General features: G+C 40.0%; 1 protein-coding gene across 2 annotated transcripts in view; it reads left to right on the top strand.

The window, feature by feature from the left end:
* Positions 1–12,316: 12,316 nt before the first annotated feature.
* tpcn3 (two pore segment channel 3) overlaps positions 12,317–17,619 on the top strand; it is a 32,375-nt gene continuing 27,072 nt past the window's right edge. For both annotated transcript variants that reach the window (XM_080722868.1, XM_080722869.1), the window contains exons 1-2: positions 12,317–12,605; positions 16,853–16,935. In XM_080722868.1, coding sequence (XP_080578994.1) covers positions 12,450–12,605; positions 16,853–16,935 — 239 coding nt within the window. In that variant the 5' untranslated portion in view covers positions 12,317–12,449. The remainder of the gene's footprint in view (positions 12,606–16,852; positions 16,936–17,619) is intronic.

Genomic DNA, 17,619 nt, shown 5'->3' with positions numbered 1-17,619 from the left:
CAACAAAGCCAAGGATCCCTCTCAGGTCCATGAGCTGCTGGAGAAAATCCACCAGATGGTGAAGAAGAAAGGAGGAAGCCACTACACCAATGAGATGTTCCAAGAAGCAGCCAGGAAAATGCAGAAAGAGAAAGAGGAAAGAGAAAAAGAGGAGGAAGCAAAGAGGGAAAAACTTAGAGAAGAAGGGAGAAAAGAGGAGAGAGCAAAAGCAAAAATGAGAGAAGAGGAGAGAATGAGAAAAGTGAGAGAAGAGGAGAGAATGAGAAAAGTGAGAGAGGAAGAGGAGAGAATGAGAACAGTGAGAGAAGAGGAGAGAGCAAAAGTGAGAGAAGAGGAGATAATGAGAAAAGTAACCAGTTCTCTTACACTATTAACCACTACCACAGGTGGTTTAGCGGCAGCTGGCGGTGCCATTGCAACTGTTACAGTTGCTATACAGGCTGCTGGTATTACAGTTGCTATGGAGGCTGCTGGTATGGGAGCCATGTCTGCAGCGGTAGCTGGCCCTATTGGTATCCTAGTAGGGGGTGCTGTAGGGTTAGGGATTGGAGGAGGATATCTCCTCTACCAATACCTTAGGGATAGGAACAGGGTCAGGGTTAACACTTCAGAGGAAAAGGAACCATTGATCAATTAGACCCTCATAATTTCCCACAGAATCAGACAAATGCCGCAGATTATGCGGGGGTCACATATTTTCAAAAAGCATATTTTCGCCCTCATATTTCGGAACTACCCGCATATTTCACCACATAAAATCACATGAACCCTCGCATATTTCGCATCTTTTCGCATATTTCGCAAAGGGGCTTTGCACACAGGCAATGGATTTGGTGTGCAATGTAGTGCGGGATCCGCACTGCGGATCCGAAATGTATAGTCATTAAGGGAGTCAATGAGTTTTTATCGCATGCAAAAAGATGCACAAATCGAATTGGGTTCGATCAGGAAAAAAAACACACTGCCGCAGCCAATTGCCGTACGGCAAATTCCGGAGAGGTGTGCATGAGGTCATAGAGAATCATTGGTTTCTTTAAAAAAATGAAAATTTTCTTTTTTTTTTTCGTGCAAAGCAACTTTCTGCATATTTTGCATGTCACATATTTCGCAACCTTTCGCATATTACGCAACTTTCCGCAATATCACAGCATAAAAATCATGTAAAACCCTGCATATTACATCGCAAAATCAAAGATTTCTTCACGCATAATAAATGATTTTAGTCTGCATAATCAAGGATTTTTGTCCACGTTTTTCTGGAGGGTCTAATCAATGATGAACAAACAGGGCCGATACGACCATATAGGCGAACCTGGCAAATGCGGTAGAGGCAGGCAATGTCGTCCAAATATAAACGATTATTATTATATATATTTTTAAAGAAAGCTTGTCTAGAGCTGCAATTAGATAGGTGGTGGTTGTGGTAGAGGTGAGGAGGGACTAGAGGTTTAGTAGTAAAGGTTTGTTGTACAGTAGAGTGGGGGGTTTTGTTAGTAAACCTTCCCCTTAAGGCTATCTTTTCCTCTTTCAATGTTTTTATTTGATTTTCTGAACTTTTATGTGCACATAACATAACAAGGACATACTTTGGACAAACGGATACACATACCAAGACATAAATAAACAAAATAAACAACAAGCCAGCATCCAACTATTGTTCAGTATTTACAGTTAGGACTGGGACTCAGAGGTCAATCGCATTCAGAGATGGGCGAAAATACATTGAAAAGTATTTTGAAACAAAATACAAATACTGGGTCAAAAGATGCATCAAAATACAAAATATAAATACAGGCCTGAGAACGTATTTTGTATTTTGAAAATACATGAAATACATTTTATAAAAATTGATGCAATGATTAGTAATTTTATAGATTGATTGCCAAGTAATAAATGAATTGCCTCTCAGAATTTCTAAGAATAAATTGACCATACTATGGTGTTTGTCTTTGGAGCAGGCAGCCTAAATGTACAGTTTAAACCTTTGTGAATGTTTAAAATATGTCCATTTGAGAATAAAATTAAATTGAAAAGGTATTTTGTATTTATACTAGACCTGGAAGTATTTTGATACAAATTACATAATTTTTTCCCCATCCCAGCCAAATACAAATGACAAAATACAACAAAATATTTCAAATACATATTTCAAATACTGCCCATCTCTGATCCCATTGCATGTATATACTCGCCTGAAGCCGATTTAACAAGAAGGGCTCCACGACACAAAAAACAAAAAGTGTGATCAAAACACAATTTCTTAATTTTTTTATTTATTGTTTTGTTCTGATCACTAGCATTACCACCTTGATTCTCTAGTTAATTTATCAGCATCAATCATTCAAAGCCCCAGCCCTTACAAAACAATAATAAGTTGTAGTAGGCCTAGTCATGTCTACTCCCCTGCTGTACTCATGTATTCATTGTTCCCATACAAATGACTTTTTTCCATTCTTCTTTTAAGTATCTTGCAATCGGTAACCAATCATCCGTAAACAATCATCTGTAACCAATCATTAACAAAATCAGCTAACGTGCCTCTTAGTACATATGATAACCTCTCCATTGGTAGTATTTCATACCATAATTTGATGTCAGGGGGGTCCTCATGAAGCCATTTTTGTAAGATTGAAAGCCTTGCGGCATACAGAGCAATTCTTATAATTTATCTATACCTTACTTCATAGTCAGAGACCAGGCCCAATATGATGCTCATTGGATTGAGATGTATGTAAAAACTTTCTTTAACTCTTTTCGAACCTTTAACCAGAATGTTATCTTTTAACCACCTTAATGTACTTTCCTTTTTTTGCACGAGGACCTTTTTTATCACTGACACATCATTGGCTCATCCTTTGGTAAAATGTGATGTTATTATTGTGGGGGGATTTAAATGTTTTAGGGCCAAAATGCATCTCTGACTTTGTTGTATGATATATCATGAACCATCCAGACCTGTCAGATAATCTGGTAAAGATCTGCTTTCTGTCATTAAATCCACTAATAAACTTGGAGAAGCAGCAGTTACTGTATCTGACTATCATTTTTACTTATTTTGTTTTACACATCCTAATGTCATTTTATACCTTTCTTTGCTTATTAAGTATATTTTGCTGCCAATATTTCGTACTTTTACTCAATTCAAACTTTATGCACAGGATTGATACTAATTGCAATAGTAGTTGTTATGTGGTGGTATTGCTAATTTGACTTAATTAAAACAGAAATAAGAAAAAAAGTACTTCTTCCACAAATATTCATAAATAAATAAATGAATATTGAATTAAATCACAAATCCAATACTGGTTGTTGTTGTTCACTCAATGACTGAACCAACAGCAACCTCTAGTGGTTACAGTCTGATACAACACCCTGTTCAACATTGATTGATTGATTGATTGAAGAATTTATTAGAAGTTTGCAATAGAAAAAAAGTACAGTTTCATGACAGTACAAATCACTGGTACAAGGTCAACTAAAAGGAGATCCTAGAAAGCCGAGGCTTATTTCCACAGGAACCACACTTTAAGTATCTCATATAACATTGAAAGACAGACGGATAGAACATAGTACTTTATCTAGGATAATATCAGTTTCAAAAGCATAACATCAAATACAAAAGGCAGAATACAAAGAAAAGGGGGGGGGGGGGGGAGCATGGGGGCTTAGTCTATTTACAAGTCACGGGTAGCTGCTGTCTGAAGGTGACTTTTCATACCAATTTTGAAGGAGGCTAGGGATTTGCTCTCCTTTAGGGCTTGTGGAAGGGCGTTCCACATGTTGATGGTATAGCAGGAGAACGAGTTAGCGCCTTGTTTAGTGTTAAATCTACGCTGATGATGATTAGTGGAGCTGCCTCTGGTGTTATGATCGTGAACATCCTTGACCTTTAAGAAGTAGTTTGTCAGGTACATGGGAATCTTGGAGGTGTAGTGTATCTTGTACACCAAGCCCATTGCAAGATGCTGTACTCTGTCTGCTACTTTGAGCCACCCCACGCTTTCGTGGTGATGCTCGGTAAGGTGGGTCAGAGGAGGGAGACCAAGCACAACCCTAATTAGTTTGTTTTGGGCTGTTTGGAGCTTTAGCTTTAAGGCAGCTGGGGCGTCGCGATACCAGACAAGGACTCCGTAATCAATGAGGGGCCCAATAAGAGCACCTCCTAGCGTCTTTCGGGATTTAATATTGATCAGCGGGGCAACTCTTTGCAAGAAGCGAATTCGTTGATTGACTTTATTGATTACCTTGGTGGTCATTTTTTCACTGGATAGGTTAGCCTCCAGGATGCAACCCAGGTAGCAGATGTGTTTTTTTCTTTCTATCACAGTGTCACCTACTTTAATTGTGAAGTTCTCAACTAGGCTAAGTTTCTGACTAGATCCAAAGAGGATACATTCAGTTTTGCCTAGGTGAATTGAGAGTCTGTTGTCATTGAGCCAGGTGCAGATCTTGTTGAGTTCACAGTTAAGGGCCTTTTCAACCTGCAATATGTCTCTGCCTGAGACTAGGAGAGCCGAGTCATCCGCGAACAGAAACAGATTGCAGTCACAAGCAGATGACATGTCGTTTACGTATATTAAGAACAACAGTGGTCCTAGTATACTCCCTTGAGGTACTCCACAGTTTACTGGGAGGGGGGGGACAGGGTTCCGTTGACTTCCACCATCTGTTCCCTCCCCACCAAGTAAGAGTGCATCCATCTCACTGCTGTGCTATCAAGACCAATAGCTTTGAGTTTTTCAATCAGAATAGAATGATCGACAGTGTCAAATGCCTTCTGGAGGTCCAGCATGACCATGCCGCAATATTTGCCATCGTGAATTTCACGTTTGATGTAATCATTCAAATAGATGAGGCATGTATCTGTGGAATGGGACTCTCTGAAGCCAGACTGGAACTCGTAGATCAGTTTATTCTCTTCAAGATATTTAGCCACCTGTTCATAGACAATTTTTTCCATTACCTTAGAGATGGAACTAAGGATTGAGATTGGCCTGTAGTTGCCAGGGTCAAGTTTACTGCCTTTTTTGTGCAGGGGGGTTACCTTGGCTAATTTGAAGTCCTGGGGGACATAACCCTGCTTGATAGATAGATTAATAATATGGGTAATGATTGGGGCAATGGTGGCAGCTGAGTCTATGAGAAATTTGGGGGCGATTTTATCATGGCCAGCGGCCTTGAATTGAGGTAGGGTGCGTAGTTTTTTAAACACTTCATCAGTTGTCACCGTGGCAAGTTTAAAGTTGTCTTTGCATACCCCAAGGTTCCTGTAGAATTTCAAGATGTGCCTAACACCAAACAGCCCAGATGGAGCGGGCAGTTTATTGACCAGATTTTTGGCCATGGAGGTGAAGTACATCATTCAACCCTGTAGAACCTGGTGTTGTCATTATTACAGGCCACAATGTTACCATTTAAAATAAACTGCATAAGAAATAGCAGATCTACAAGCTCACTGAGTCACATTGTTGTGTTGTTGTGAGCAACTCAGTGAGCTTGTAGATCTGCTATTCTTTTGCTATATTTAAAATATGTCTGCAGTGGCTAAATATTGATATTATTAACACAGACTAAGTGATGAATACAATGATGATATCATTTGGTTACAAAGTTGTAACTGTGAGAGCGTAACAAATGTAACCAAATGGACCCGCATCACAGTGAAATCTTTGGACTTTTATTAGTGTCAACATGGTTTGGATTCAACCATATTCCAGTGCCTATTAGCCCTATTCACGGCCCGCCCACTCAGCAAATTTCTCAGCATCCCCCGGGTGCTGACATCAATTTAGAAGGGGAAACTATAACAGAAATAGCTGGACTCAAAGCCAACAAATCATTATTTAGAACGGTAAAGTAAATTATAATGCTTTGTGCCTTTTACTATCTTGTGTTCTTGATCATGCTAGCCGTATTTTATACTTTGCTATTCGGAAATTGCATTAAATTTGCGATTTCTGTGTTAACTCTAGGCTATAGTAGGATTTTCCCCTTCAAAATGTGACTTCAGCACCCGGGGGATGCTGAGTGGGCGGGCCGTGAATAAGGCTAACTGTGTGTAAATATTCTCTCCAGATGATTATAGAAAGGTTGTGATGTTTGCTTTATGTGAAAGTGTCACTGAAAACAGTATAATTTTGTTTTGTTCATTTTTAATGATACATAAAGTTATGTTGTAGCAGAGAGGAACACAGAGTTTTGATTGATTGAAGAATTTATTAGAAGTTTGCAATAGAAAAAAAAGTACAGTTTCATGACAGTACAAATCACTGGTACAAGGTCAATTAAAAGGAGATCCTAGAAAGCCGAGGCTTATTTCCACAGGAACCACACTTTAAGTATCTCATAACATTGAAAGACAGACGGATAGAACACAGCACTTTATCTAGGATAATATCAGTTTCAAAAGCATAACATCAAATAAGGCAGAAAAAAATGAAAAGGGGGGGTTAGTCTCGGGTAGCAGCTGTCTGAAGGTGACTTTTCATACCAATTTTTAAGGAGGCTAGGGATTTGCTCTCCTTTAAGGCTTGTGGAAGGGCGTTCCACATGTTGATGGTATAGCAGGAGAACGAGTTAGCGCCTTGTTTAGTGTTAAATCTACGTTGATGATGATTAGTGGAGCTGCCTCTGGTGTTGTGATAGTGAACATCCTTGACCTTTAAGAAGTAGTTTGCCAGGTACATGGGAATCTTGGAGGTGTAGTGTATCTTGTACACCAGGCCCATTGCAAGATGCTGTACTCTGTCTGCTACTTTGAGCCATCCCACGCTTTCGTGGTGATGATCGGTAAGGTGGGTCTGAGGAGGGAGACCATGCACAACCCTAATTAGTTTGTTCTGGGCTGTTTGGAGCTTTAACTTTAAGGCAGCTGGGGCGTCGCGATACCAGACAAGGACTCCATAATCAATGAGGGGCCCAATAAGAGCACCTCCTAGTGTCTTTCAAGATTTAATATTGATCAGCGGGGCAACCCTTTGCAAGAAACAAATTCGTTGGTTGACTTTTTTGATTACCTTGGTAGTCATTTTTTCACTGGATAGGTTAGCCTCCAGGATGCAACCCAGGTAGCAGATGTGTTTTTTTCTTTCAATCACAGTGTCACCTACTTTAATTGTGAAGTTCTCAAATATAGGCTAAGTTTCTGACTAGATCCAAAGAGGATACATTCAGTTTTACCTAGGTGAATTGAGAGTCTGTTGTCATTGAGCCAGGTGCAGATCATGTTTAGTTCACAGTTAAGGGCCTTTTCAACCTGCAATATGTCTCTGCCTGAGACTAGGAGAGCCGAGTCATCCGCGAACAGAAACAGATTGCAGTCAAAGCAGATGACATGTCGTTTACGTATATTAAGAACAACAGTGGTCCTAGAGTGACACAAAACACCATATTGAAAACTTCATCATTGTCATAATAACTTTGTCTTTAGAGTCACATGATTCTATAGGTCATGCATGTGTGTCTGACACCGTGTACAGGATATTATCCTGCACACGCGTCACACACACACACCCTGGCGACCTATAGAATTATGTGTCACTCATATCAATCAAAAATAATTCACACATAATGAATGCATTAATAAATCTGATGATGAAATCGAACAGTCATTATATGTAGTTGATATGTCGATATCAATAGCCTACTGTGTGTGTGTGTGTGTGTGTGTGTGTGTGTGTGTGTGTGTGTGTGTGTGTGTGTGTGTGTGTGTGCCTGTGTCTGTGCGTGTGCGTGTGCGTGTGCGTGCGTGTGTGTGTGTGTAGGCTATAATTGTGGGCTCGCCTAAAGGCGAGCACACTTTAGATATTGTCATTATTGTGGGCTCGCCAGTACCTGGCGAGCACACTTTAGATATTGTCATTATTTATTTATTTATTTATTTGTTTATCTAGTAAGTAGACGGGATTTTCGGTTCCTTTCTACTCCTACATACTTAGTGAGAAAATGAAAATAAAAACATCAATGTGTTCAGTTTACAGTGGCGAAGTGTGCTATTACTTTTTACAGCAATCGGCCAAATGGTGGCGCTGTAGGAAGCCTTCGAAAGTGCGAACTTTGAACAGGTATAGCTCATGCTGTGTTTGAGGTACAGGCATGAAACCTGTATACACGTATGCGTCTCCTCATGCCGAACAACTTTTAGCCTCTGACTTTTGACCTCTGACCTTTAGATCTCCCACAATTCGGAATTATATGAAAAACAGTAAAAATCTATCTCCTCCTGGGTTTTTTTCGATACGCGCACAAAACTTTTTTCACATGAACTTTGGACCAATACGGTCAAACTAATCTCGGCGGATTTATTTTAAAGTGAAATATAATTTTTTAATAATTCAATAAATATTGCAGTTTTATGCAAATTATTCTTCTGCCTCTAAATCATACATGCAAAGTTACACGTTCATGGCATTTGGCAAAGATGTAGAGGGTTAGTCAAGGTATCACTGAAACCAATTTTATTCCAATCGGCCAAAGGGGGGCGCTATACGAAGCGTCTGAAAATTCAAACTTCAAACGGGCATAAGTCATGACTCGTTTCGTTTGAAGACATGCAACTTGTTACACGCGTGCTTTGACTCAAGCGGAAGACATCTGTGTCGTTGTTAAGTAAGCTCCGCCCTTCGATTTTCCGCCACTTTGAGCAGTTTGTAAAACGCGTAAACCCGCTTTTATTCTGGAATTTTCGCGTCACGTGCACAAAACTTTTTTTACGTGAACTTTGGACCGATATCTAAAGATCTGTCAGATCGGATTTCTTTAACATTGAAACATGCTTTTTTAAATAATTCAAACAATATTGCATTTTTATGCAAATTATTCTTCTGCCTCTAAAACATACAAGCAAAGTCACATTTTCATGACAAAATAGTGTAGAGGGTTAGTTCAAATATCACTGAAACCAATCTTACCCCAAATGGCCAAAGGGGGGCGCTATATAATTTTGAGCAGTTTGTAAAACGCTTAAACCCGTTTTTATTCTAGGATTTTTTTTGCAATTTGCATGAAACATTCTACACGCAATCTAAGGACCTTTATCTAACATGCCTATGAAGTGCACACAAAAAAATTATAAAATAATAATAATAAATATAGCTGCAAGCAGCGATAAAGTGTCCAAAGCCAAAAACACCTCAAATCATGAACACAGCCTGGGATGTGCGTGAAATCTTGCAAGCACATTCCCAATAGGTCAAGGAACAGATACCAACCTTCTCACATTGGCCTGTTATAGCGCCACCAGCGGGTCAACTTTTGCACAACACATTTTTGGAACAAAATGGACCAATCTTTGATGTCAGTAACGTCAAAGAGAGCACTGCCTGCGATCTTGACATTTTGTGCTTTTATAGCCATTGTTTTCTGGCTTGAAGCGAGCCCACAATTGTTTCGAAGGAACAATATTTTTCTAGTTTATCTATCAGTCAGACATATCAAGTTCTCCTCAATACTTTGTCCGCTATCAACTCCTACATACCTAGTGAGAAAATGAAAATAAAAACATCAATGTGTTCAGCTTACTGTGGCGACGTGTGCTATTACTTTTTACAGCAATCGGCCAAATGGTGGCGCTGTAGGAAGCCTTCGAAAGTGCGAACTTTGAACAGGTATAGCTCATGCTGTGTTTGAGGTACAGGCATGAAACCTGTATACACGTATGCGTCTCCTCATGCCGAACAACTTTTAGCCTCTGACTTTTGACCTCTGACCTTTAGATCTCCCACAATTTGGAATTATATGATAAACAGTAAAAATCTATCTCCTCCTGGGATTTTTGCGTTAAGCGTACAAAACTTTTTTCACATGAACTTTGAACCTATATCTACACAGGCTATGTGGTGAGAAGTTTGTACGTTAAATAATGATTTTTTAATAATTCAATATATATTGCGGTTTTATGCAAATTATTCTTCGGCCTCTAAATCATACATGCAAAGTTACACGTTCATGACATTTGGCAAAGATGTGGAGGGTTAGTCAAAGTATCACTGAAACCAATTTTATTCCAATCGGCCAAAGGGGGGCGCTATACGAAGCGTCTGAATATTCAAACTTCAAACGGGCATAAGTCATGACTCGTTTCGTTTGAAGACATGCAACTTGTTACACGCGTGCTTTGACTCAAGCGGAAGACATCTGTGTCGTTGTTAAGTAAGCTCCGCCCTTCGATTTTCCGCCACTTTGAGCAGTTTGTAAAACGCGTAAACCCGCTTTTATTCTGGAATTTTCGCGTCACGTGCACAAAACTTTTTTTACGTGAACTTTGGACCGATATCTAAAGATCTGTCAGATCGGATTTCTTTAACATTGAAACATGCTTTTTTAAATAATTCAAACAATATTGCATTTTTATGCAAATTATTCTTCTGCCTCTAAAACATACAAGCAAAGTCACATTTTCATGACAAAATAGTGTAGAGGGTTAGTTCAAATATCACTGAAACCAATCTTACCCCAAATGGCCAAAGGGGGGCGCTATATAATTTTGAGCAGTTTGTAAAACGCTTAAACCCGTTTTTATTCTAGGATTTTTTTTTGCAATTTGCATGAAACATTCTACACACAATCTAAGGACCTTTATCTAACATGCCTATGAAGTGCACACAAAAAAATTATAAAATAATAATAATAAATATAGCTGCAAGCAGCGATAAAGTGTCCAAAGCCAAAAACACCTCAAATCATGAACACAGCCTGGGATGTGTGTGAAATCTTGCAAGCACATTCCCAATAGGTCAAGGAACAGATACCAACCTTCTCACATTGGCCTGTTATAGCGCCACCAGCGGGTCAACTTTTGCACAACACATTTTTGGAACAAAATGGACCAATCTTTGACGTCAGTAACGTCAAAGAGAGCACTGCCTGCGATCTTGACATTTTGTGCTTTTATAGCCATTGTTTTCTGGCTTGAAGCGAGCCCACAATTGTTTCGAAGGAACAATATTTTTCTAGTATTGTAATTTATTTTTGCTGACACAGAGAATCTGATGTTGCAACACTGACTGACTGACACTCCCTGGTCAAAGTAAAAGTACTTTAAAACTGTACTTAATTGAGTTCATAATGCCTGCACACTGCCTACAGTAAATTATAGCCTAGTTGTTATCTGTGATATTCTAAAGGAAATGTAGGCCAACTTCTGTGATATTAAAGTATGATGTGTGTTGATACTTAACTGATACATCAACTCTGCTGTAATCAGTCAAGTCTTGTATTACATTTTTTTAATTTTGTTTGAGTAAAATAAGTACGATATTGGCCTCTGAGAAGTAGAAGTATATAAGGCTATAAAATACTGGACATTTTAAACACTACAGAATATAGGCTAAAATAATTTTGCAATACTTTTACTTCTACTCGACTACATCTCAGAGTCAAATATTGTACTTCTTACTCCACTGCAATTATTTGAAATCTAGTTACTTTACTGTAGATTTAATTAAACATTTAATAGGATATGTTTAAAATACAATTACAAGCCCTATAGCCCTATATTTCATATGCAGGCTATTCACAAAGAGCTGATCTACAAGCTGTTGATAAAGATAAGATTTTAAATTCTTCAGTAAAGTTAAACTTCCTCAAAACAGTACATTTACTTAAAAAAAAGAGTATTAAAAAAAAGTAGCCTACTTTATGGTTTTTCTGCTGACAGTTTCCTGAGTCACGTGATCATGTGACTCCCGGTGGATCCAAAGTCCCGCCTGCGTCATGACGTCACCGCTAAGACACACCGAGACCGGAAGTCCCTCCACGGGACCTTCAGAATAAACGTTCTGACTCCAATAGAAATAAACACACAACACACAACAAATTAGGAATTAAATGCTGATATGTTATAGTTTGGTTATATCTGGTTAGCTCCAACTGTGAGAGTGTAACAAATGTAACCAAATGGACCCATTCGGGTCCGTTTGGTTACATTTGTTGCACTCAATCATTTGTTGCACCAATCAAAAACTCTCACAGTTAAAAATTTGGATACTTTTTATTAGTGTTTGGATTCAACAATATTCACTAGTCTATGTTTGCGTACATCTAATATATCAAAAATAGGATTATATAATATCAAAAATGAACTTTAAGAGTTAAAAAAAACTGATATAATAGGTCTATATATTGTTTAATTTGGAATGGCGATACCGTAGTTTTATTTTGAAATCCACTAAAGGAACGTTTTCTGACTTGACGAAAAAAAGTTTATTCCATAAAAAAAGAAGAAATCTGTCTCTCTCTGTTTGTCTGTCTCTCTGCCTGCCTGTCTGTCTGTCTGTCGTGATGGACAGAGCAGCAAACTGACTAAACAAACAAATGCTGCAGAAACGCGGCTGCAGACAGGATCGATAAATCAATCAATCTGATCAGACTTATTGGATGGTAGATGTAACAGTCTCTGCTGGATCAATAACACAGCTTTTATCCGCTGAGGCTGCAGAAAGTAAACTTTGATGATGAGTGAATCAAACAACATCACCGAGGAGGATCAATCTGCACCATCACAACAGATCAATGAGGAGGAGATTATTGATCAGAAGACATCAGAAGATCAATCATCTGAGAAGACTTCTGTTTCCAACGGAGGAAACGCTGCTGCAAGCAAAGAGGTAGGCTACAAATAAACGATACATATTAAAAACAATGTAACCAAATGGACCCTTTCCCGGTCCAGTTGGTTACATCTGCTACTATAGTGTTGGTTACATTTGTTTCTGCTGCAAGCAAAGAAGGTAAAACATGATAAATATTATATTTATAAACTATGTGTTCAGTCATTTGTCAGCTTAGACTAAACTTAATTTAACTCTTGAGTGTGTTAACCAAATGTAACCAAATGGACCCGAAAGGGTTCATTTGGTTACATTTGGTTTACACTAATTTATATACTAGATACTATTTTATTTTAGTTTTGTTACAGGGTGGGAATCGTGGGATAGGCACTATACTATGCACATCTGGATAGAATATTGCACTGTAGCACATCTGGGAACATTGATGTAAACATTTCCTATTTTGCCATGATTGGTTGAAGATTGAAGACTTTATTAGAAGTTTGCAAACATGAAGTTTGCATAATAACATCATCATGCTTTCATTGATTGATTAAAGACTTTATTAGAAGTTTGCATAGGAAAAGGTACAGTTTGATGGCAGTACAGGTCACTGGAACAAGGTCTACTAAAAGGAGATCCTAAAAAGCACTTGGCTTATTTGCACAGGAAACCATTTAAGGATCTCATATACAAATCTCATGAGAATTAAGGTCTAATATTTCTACAAATTGCTACAAAACCTGACATTTAGGCCTACTAATACTTTCTTTGTGTGTGTGTGTGTGTGTGTGTGTGTGTGTGTGTGTGTGTGTGTGTGTGTGTGTGTGTGTGTGTGTGTGTGTGTGTGTGTGTGTGTCAATGTAATATTGGAGATCATTGTAGATTTATCAAGTTTGTTAAGCTGATAGGTTTATCAATAATCACCCGCATCGATTTGTCTTCCTGAGTTGATCAACTTCTCAGGGCTCACATAAAATAATTTAAGTGTAGGCCTATTTGATTTATTTGGTGTGTTTTTGTTTTGAGTAAAAATAGTAGTTGCAGCTGAGAAAACAATTGCTGCACCGTTCAGTAACAGCGTTAAACAGCTCTTTCTACCACCAGAGCAGTGTTGTTTGAAAAAATCGGCCTGATGGTGGCGCTATATGGGACAGATGCATGTTGATGAGATGAGTGTAGAAATACTGTGTATCGATTTGCGTGATTTTAGGGCAAAATCTGTAGGAGCAGTGTCCAAAAATTTGTTTGAAAAAATCGTCCTGATGGTGGCGCTATATGGGAGAGATCCATGTTGATGACATGAGTGTAGACATACTGTGTACCGATTTGCGTGATTTTAGGGCAACATTTGTAGGAGCAGTGTCCAAAAATGTGTTGGAAAAATCGGCCTGATGGTGGCGCTATATGGGACAGATCCATGTTGATGACATAAGTGTAGACATACTGTGTACCGATTTGCGTGATTTTAGGGCAAATATTTTAGGAGCAGTGTCCAAAAATGTGTTTTGCAAGAATCGGCCTCATGGTGGCGCTAGAAGAGGGCCATGGGAGGTTGTGGTTTGGCAGGCAAGGAGTGTATGTGGAAAATTTCACATGGATAGGGGCAACTATGGCGGAGATATGAGCAGGGCAAAAGTGTGACGTGACTGACTGACTGACTGACTGACTGACTGACTGACGGACTGACGGACTGACGGACAGACAGCCGGTGGAGGTTTTGATAGTAAATGCGACCTGACGGTCGCAATAAGCCAAAAAGCATCATGAAACGGTACCCTTTCCTGTGCAACGTTCTAATAAATTCTTCAATCATTGCTATAGTGTTTGTTTAGTAACAGTATAACAGAGTGTTTGTTCAGTGTTAAACACACATAGAGGGGTCCATTGTGGCTGTTTAGAGTCTATACATGGATTCATAAATCACAGTCCATAATGTTCATTAGAATAATGCTTGTTAAGAATTAAGGTGTGGTGCTGCAGCTACATGTTATGGCCAGTAGAGAGAGCCATTGTCCTTCCAGTACAACTCAGCATGCATGATGTTTATGGAGAATTTACTGGACTTGATGCTGGTGGGTGTATAAACATATCACACGGGCGACAAGCGACGTCACCCTAAAGGGCGAGGTCGCGCCATGTCTTGTGATGTATATCGGACCAGTTACCCAAATAGCCCCAACTAGTTGGGTAGATGGGCCCAACTGGCCCAAATGTATGGGATTGGGATGATAGTGTGCTGATTAGAGCCCAATCTATGAGATGATAACTTGGGATCGGGTGTGTACGGAGACCCCAGGTACCCATATGATCCATGTACTGTATATGGAGATATGCTGTGAGAGCCCAAACATGCTTACTCAGTTATTCGTTATGTGAAAGTCCTGTGACGTCTAGGACATCTGACGTCATCATACATACAATCCCTTTTATGCCCATACATGGAGATACCTGTCTGTAGAACCAGCCACACAGATATGGGCTGTTAGCCAATGTGGCCTCCATATATGGGCATTACAATATGAAGTCTTGTTAGATATGGGCTTAATATTGATATTTTATGTCCATATATGGGCATAAAAGGGATTCTGAAGTGTACACGTGGGCATAAAAGGGATTCTGAAGTGTACACGTCCAGTCCAGAGTCAGCATGTGCTGTTTCACATACTAAACTGCGACCTTCGGTCGCAATCATTAATATTACTATTGTTATAAACATATAACAAATCACATTGTGTTATCTGTAACCCCACAGACACAGTTTATAAACAAATAACACTTAAAGGATGACTTCACCACTGTTCAACCTCATATTTGCTCCTCTCACTGCAGGATAAAATATTACTTTCTTGTTTTTCTACACAGTGTGTATCTCTTATAGGAGAGCAGTGGACAGTTCAGAAACCTTCTACACAGTGTGTATCTCTTATAGGAGAGCAGTGGACAGTTCAGAAACCTTCTACACAGTGTGTATCTCTTATAGGAGAGCAGTGGACAGTTCAGAAACCTTCTACACAGTGTGTATCTCTTATAGGAGAGCAGTGGACAGTTCAGAAACCTTCTACACAGTGTGTATCTCTTATAGGAGAGCAGTGGACAGTTCAGAAACCTTCTACACAGTCTGTATCTCTTATAGGAGAGCAGTGGACAGTTCAGAAACCTTCTACACAGTGTGTGTCTCTTATAGGAGGGCTGTGGACAGTTCAGAAACCTTCTACACAGTGTGTGTCTCTTATAGGAGGGCTGTGGACAGTTCAGAAACCTTCTACACAGTGTGTGTCTCTTATAGGAGGGCTGTGGACAGTTCAGAAACCTTCTACACAGTGTGTGTCTCTTATAGGAGAGCTGTGGACAGTTCAGAAACCTTCTACACAGTGTGTGTCTCTTATAGGAGAGCTGTGGACAGTTCAGAAACCTTCTACACAGTGTGTATCTCTTATTGCGACCGTAGGTCGCATTTACTACCAAAACCTCCACGGGCTGTCCGTCAGTGAGTCCGTCACACTTTTGCCCTGCTCATATCTCCACAACCGTTGCCCCCATCCATGCCAAATTTTGCACACACACTCCTTACCTGCCAAACTACAACCTCCAAGGACCCCCGGAGCTCCAGGGACCCCCAGGTCCCTGGGGGACCCCCAGGTGTAAAAAAATGTCCGTCTGTGAGTCATACGTCACACGTCACACTTTTGCCCTGCTCATATCTCCACAACCGTTGCCCCCATCCATGCCAACTTTTGCACACACACTCCTTACCTGCCAAACTACTACCTGCAAGGACCCCCGGAGCTCCAGGGACCCCCAGGTCCCTGGGGGACCCCCAGGTGTAAAAAATGACCAAATGTGCAAAAATGACCAAATGACCACCCCCACGGGCCTGCTCACGGGGAATTCCTGGGGACCACCCACTCCTGGTGCTCCAGAACGGATGCAAAAGTGGTGGCGCCCCCAGTGGAGGACCCCCTCCACTGCAGCTCACATAAAATGCCCTAACTCGGCCTAGGAGCGTGCGGGAGAGCCGGGGCCGGTACCTATTCGTCCACCTACGGTCGCTTATCTCCCGATTAGGGAGTCTTACTGGTAGGAAGGCTGTGGACAGTTCAGAAACCCGCCTACCAGTGAAGTCATCATTAGGGAGATTTTGTTTTTCTTTGTTTTTCTTTTTCTTTCTTACAGGGATCATTTTATTAACGTTTTATTAACATTATGTATTTTATGTACAGGATATGGATCATATTATTATCATTATGTATCTTTGTACAGGATATGGATCATATTATTAACATTATGTATTTCTTGTACAGGATATGGATCTTGCAGCAGTCTATGTATCAGATGCTCAATACAACAGAAATATCTTCTTTGATACTTCACCTGATTCTGTGAGGTAAACCTGTCTGTCTGTCTGTCTGTCTGTCTGTCTGTCTGTCTGTCTGTCTGTCTGTCAGTTTTTTTGTCCGGCAAGGATCAACCTCCGACCATTAATCATTAAATTGTGTCCGACCCTTATATTTCCCACCGCTTTTTCTCTCCTCTCTTTTTCTTTGAGGAAGCCACTGATTTACACTGACTAGCAAACTTGTTCTAATGTGCAGTGCATGCAGCCTGCCTGCTAGTTATTTTATTACGATTATTATGAATATTAAAGTTGTACCATGTAACTTTTTTTATAAAACAAATCTTAAAATGGTCCTAGCTGTTAAATCGCTAAAGTTTTAGAACCCCCACTCCGTTATTTTCAGCTTCTAAAGCCTTCTCTTTATATGTTTTCTATGATCCCTGCCCGGGACCGGTTTTCGCGCAAAAATTGCGTCATCACACTACCGGCCAATCACAGCGAGGGTTATACACTGCCGGCCAATCACAGCGCAGAACATACACTGCCGGGCTCTCTGGTGGGTTTAGGAAACACGCCTTCAGGAAGTACACTGCAGTGTTTACACTGGAGGAGTCTAGCATGTAACTCTCCAACCGCTGCTCGTAGAAGGACACGGGAGACCTCATTGAAAGCGTCTCGGCGAGGCGAGGCGGACGCGGTGGTCTGACGGCCCGGTCCGCGAGCGAAAAACGG

Source organism: Nannobrachium achirus, assembly GCF_963921795.1.
Source record: "Nannobrachium achirus genome assembly, chromosome: 3".
In the NCBI taxonomy this organism is placed as follows: Eukaryota; Metazoa; Chordata; class Actinopteri; order Myctophiformes; family Myctophidae; genus Nannobrachium; species Nannobrachium achirus.
Note: the sequence above shows the minus strand (reverse complement) of the source record. Positions and strands in the feature narration are given on the sequence as shown.